This window comes from Trypanosoma rangeli (genome assembly GCF_003719475.1).
Source record: "Trypanosoma rangeli strain AM80 chromosome Unknown Tra_15.4_contig_00174, whole genome shotgun sequence".
NCBI lineage: Eukaryota > Euglenozoa > Kinetoplastea > Trypanosomatida > Trypanosomatidae > Trypanosoma > Trypanosoma rangeli.
This window is the reverse complement of record NW_021705912.1, coordinates 7,327-10,659: the sequence shown is the minus strand read 5'-3', so window position 1 is coordinate 10,659 and position 3,333 is coordinate 7,327. Positions and strand designations below refer to the sequence as shown.

The window sequence follows — 3,333 nt, the reverse complement described above, 5'->3', positions numbered from 1 at the left end:
AGAAACAAAACAAAACAACTTAACCTTCTTTTTTTTCTTGTCACTTCAAAACAAGTTGAAGCTTAATTGGGCAGCTAACCCTTAGTATTCCCACAACAAAAAAAGACACCCAGCATAGCCCCACCTCCTCTAATCCACTATGCACGCGCGTCATCTCAACTCTCCGTTTTTGTTGTTGTTTCCCCCCCTCCCCCCTCCCCATTTTCGCTTTGTTAACTCTCTTCGTACATAGTTCCTAGTCGGAATATAAATATTAACATGTACATATGCCCATGTATATACTATATTATATACATTATATATACGTGCTCCTTTGATCCCCTATTAGACGGGTACAGTTTGAGTCCACAACCTGTTTTCCCCTATTTGCTATTGGCACCACCGATGCTACCCCCCACATGCACATTGCCGCGTTTGCAAACCCCCAAAGTGGGAAAAGAAGCAGCACTCGGTTGTGGTCTCTCTTTTGACATGGATGGCTCTTGTCGTGAAAAGGACTTACGCGTCATCACTGTAACTGCTACTCTCATCAATCATGGTCGCTCCGTTGCTGGAATGGTGCCTACAGTGCGTGGAGCTCGAACCCTCCACCGGGTTTAGAATCCATGGGTCACTCAGTAACTCCTGCGCCGTCGACCGCGCTGAGGGATCTCGCCACAGGCATCTCTGCAAAAAAGCCATCACCGCACTAGAAAAGTGGTACCCCTTTGGAAGCATGTTGGGGAACAACTCCCCTTGCGTCTCCGCCACCAGCATCATTGTGGCGTACTGAGTCTTCACCTTCGAAAAGGGAGGAGTCCCCGTCAACATCTCAATCACGCAGCAGCCAACAGACCACACATCACTCTTCAATCCCACATTCTGAGAGAGAATTACCTCGGGTGACATAAAATACGCCGTTCCTGCCAGTGCGGAGGGAGCATTAGAGTCGAGAAGATCTTTCGCTGTGCCGAAGTCTGATATCTTTAGTGTTCCATTTGGATCCACAAGAAGATTGTCTCCCTTCAGGTCGCGGTGCATAATGTTCTTGCTGTGCAGATACGACAACCCCTCCAGCATCTGTCTTGTGTAGATGGAGGCCTGCTTCTCCTGAAAGGGACCAAAGATGCGGAGAACGCTGCTGATGCTCCCCCCGGAAACGTACTCCATGTAGATGCGCAGGCAGCCTTCGTCGCATTCCTCACCCAGGCACTTCACAATGTGTGGATGGTCAAGAAGCTTGAGTAGTGCAAGCTCCTTCCGCACCGCCTCCAGTGCTTTGCTTTTCGCTCCATTTACAAAGGTAATTTCCTTTACGGCTATAATGTGATTCGTGTCACGGTCCATTGCCTGAAAGACAACGCCAAAACTACCTTTGCCTATCAGCGCCTTGTGTGCAAGGCTAACATGCATAGGGCCCTTTTCCTCGGAATCCTGCGAACGTGTGATACTGCTGTGCGTCACACCACATAGGCTACCACGACGCCACTGCGAACAGCATTTGCTGCCACCACCATCAAGTTCCTTCTCGCACCCCCTCTTGGGGCGATCATCGTGCAATTTTATCGGTGTAGTGGTAAACACTCCCCCAGCTGAGGCGTTCCAGAAGGCTTCCGATACCAACGACGAGGGAGCAACGCGGACATGAAACGACTCAGGAGAGGGTGAGTACTTCACAGGGGTGGTGGAGTCCCCTGCCTCCACCACGACACTATCGTCCTCCACACGGCAGTCATCCTCCCCGCAGAGGAAAAAGGAGGGAGTCCGGCGTCGACGGTGGCTCAGTGATGAAGAGACACCACTGTCAAGCAACAGCGGAGGATCTGCTGTCAACACCTCCATTCCACTGCTGTGCGTGGAACGAAGCGTACTACCGAGTGGGGGGCTACTGCAGCCACACGACACCGGTAAATTAGTATTGCAGCATGAGCGCGTACAGTCAACATGCGCTCCCGTGTAAGCATCACGCTGTAGTTTTGAGGATGTTCCAATGACGCGTTTCTCAAAGTTCAACTTTGATCTATTCGTTGTCACGAAGGAGAACATCTTCAGACTATTATTCACACTTGCTAAAAACGTTTTTTTTTTTTTCTTCTTCTTTTGTTTGTTCAGATTCTTTTGTGTTGTTGTTTTTTCCCTCTTGTTCCTTTTTCGTTTTTGTTAATTTTTTTTGTTTTCAGCACAGTCACTCTTGCTTTGCCTCACTCTCCCCCTCTAACTCGTGCTTGTTTTTTGTTTTGTTTTTAGTGATTCTTTTTGTTTTTGTTTTTGTTTTTTGTTGTTTATTTTAGATTTGTTGCCGTATTGGTGTACACGCGGACGTACGATGTAGTGCACGCACCAACCACACTACCGCGAGCCCTCTGCCTTGTGAACGTGCGCGTGTGTTTGGGTACCGGTTCACCCGTCAGGTTGCGTTAGCGGTGATGTTCGCCTCGCAGTCAACGCCAAATGGTTCCCTGCCTCCCCGCTCTCAACCCAGCGGTACGCCCAAAGCAGCGGAACACACAGGCAAACGCAAGGTGCAGATCTATTATGTGTTGCTGATGCTTTCGGACCTCTTTCCCTCAGCAAAGTTTCTCTCCTGCCAAAACAAAAATTTCCCCCAGTACAGCAGCCCGCAGTCTCCAGGGCGGGGCGTTTCAAGCGCTGCGTAGAGCCTCTGCACCTGCGCGATGACACACGAAGTGTGTGGTGGACGCCACGCAGTTACCGGTCGCGTTGCTTCACCCGTCAACGGCGGCGAGACGCGCCGTACGTTCGGGCGAAAAGCGGAAGGGCAAAAAAAAAAAACTGATCCGTCACACGCCCGCACCGCCTGGTGTCGTGTGCGTGTGGATCCGCGTGGGTGAGTCAAGCGGTGCAGCGCCAGCGGGAGGAAGGGGAGGAGGCGGGAAGGAAGCACAACGTGGGCACCACGCTCGCCAGCAGCAAACAACCTTGTGGGCTAGCACACACGCAGAAGTGCAGCAGCAGCAGCAGAAGGATAAGAGAAGAAAAAAAAAAAAGCACAAGCGGTAGCGACGATGTGGCGGAAGCCAAATGAAAACAGCAGGCAAACCAACCAACCAAAAAAAAAGCCGTTCGTTTCCCACGCCCACCCATCCCCTCCACCAGATACGCAAGATAAGGAAGAAAAAGAAGGGAGTGTGGGGAAGTCCATGCGTACCTCTCCGCAGAGCTATCAGGCAAAAATGAGGAAAAACTCCAACGCACCCTCACAACACAACACACCCCGCAGGGCGCAAGTGCAGGCGGGAAGAAACACCCCCAAAGTAAAAAGAAGAAAAAAAGCAAAATAAAAATAAGTAAGCAGCTGACACCCCCCCGCAACAACACACACACACACACACA

The 3,333-nt window shown here is 50.7% G+C and overlaps 1 protein-coding gene across 1 annotated transcript, besides 3 other annotated features; it reads right to left on the bottom strand.

The window, feature by feature from the left end:
• Positions 1-244: 244 nt before the first annotated feature.
• Positions 245-304: a microsatellite.
• Positions 305-498: 194 nt separating this feature from the next.
• Positions 499-2,025, bottom strand: TraAM80_05392 (putative protein kinase; the record flags this gene model as incomplete). Its single annotated transcript, XM_029382271.1, has 1 exon — positions 499-2,025. One exon carries the CDS (start codon positions 2,023-2,025, stop codon positions 499-501), a length of 1,527 nt encoding a protein of 508 aa, XP_029237998.1.
• Positions 2,026-2,204: 179 nt separating this feature from the next.
• Positions 2,205-2,266: a sequence feature (A-rich).
• A 1,032-nt stretch (positions 2,267-3,298) lies between these two features.
• Positions 3,299-3,333: a microsatellite.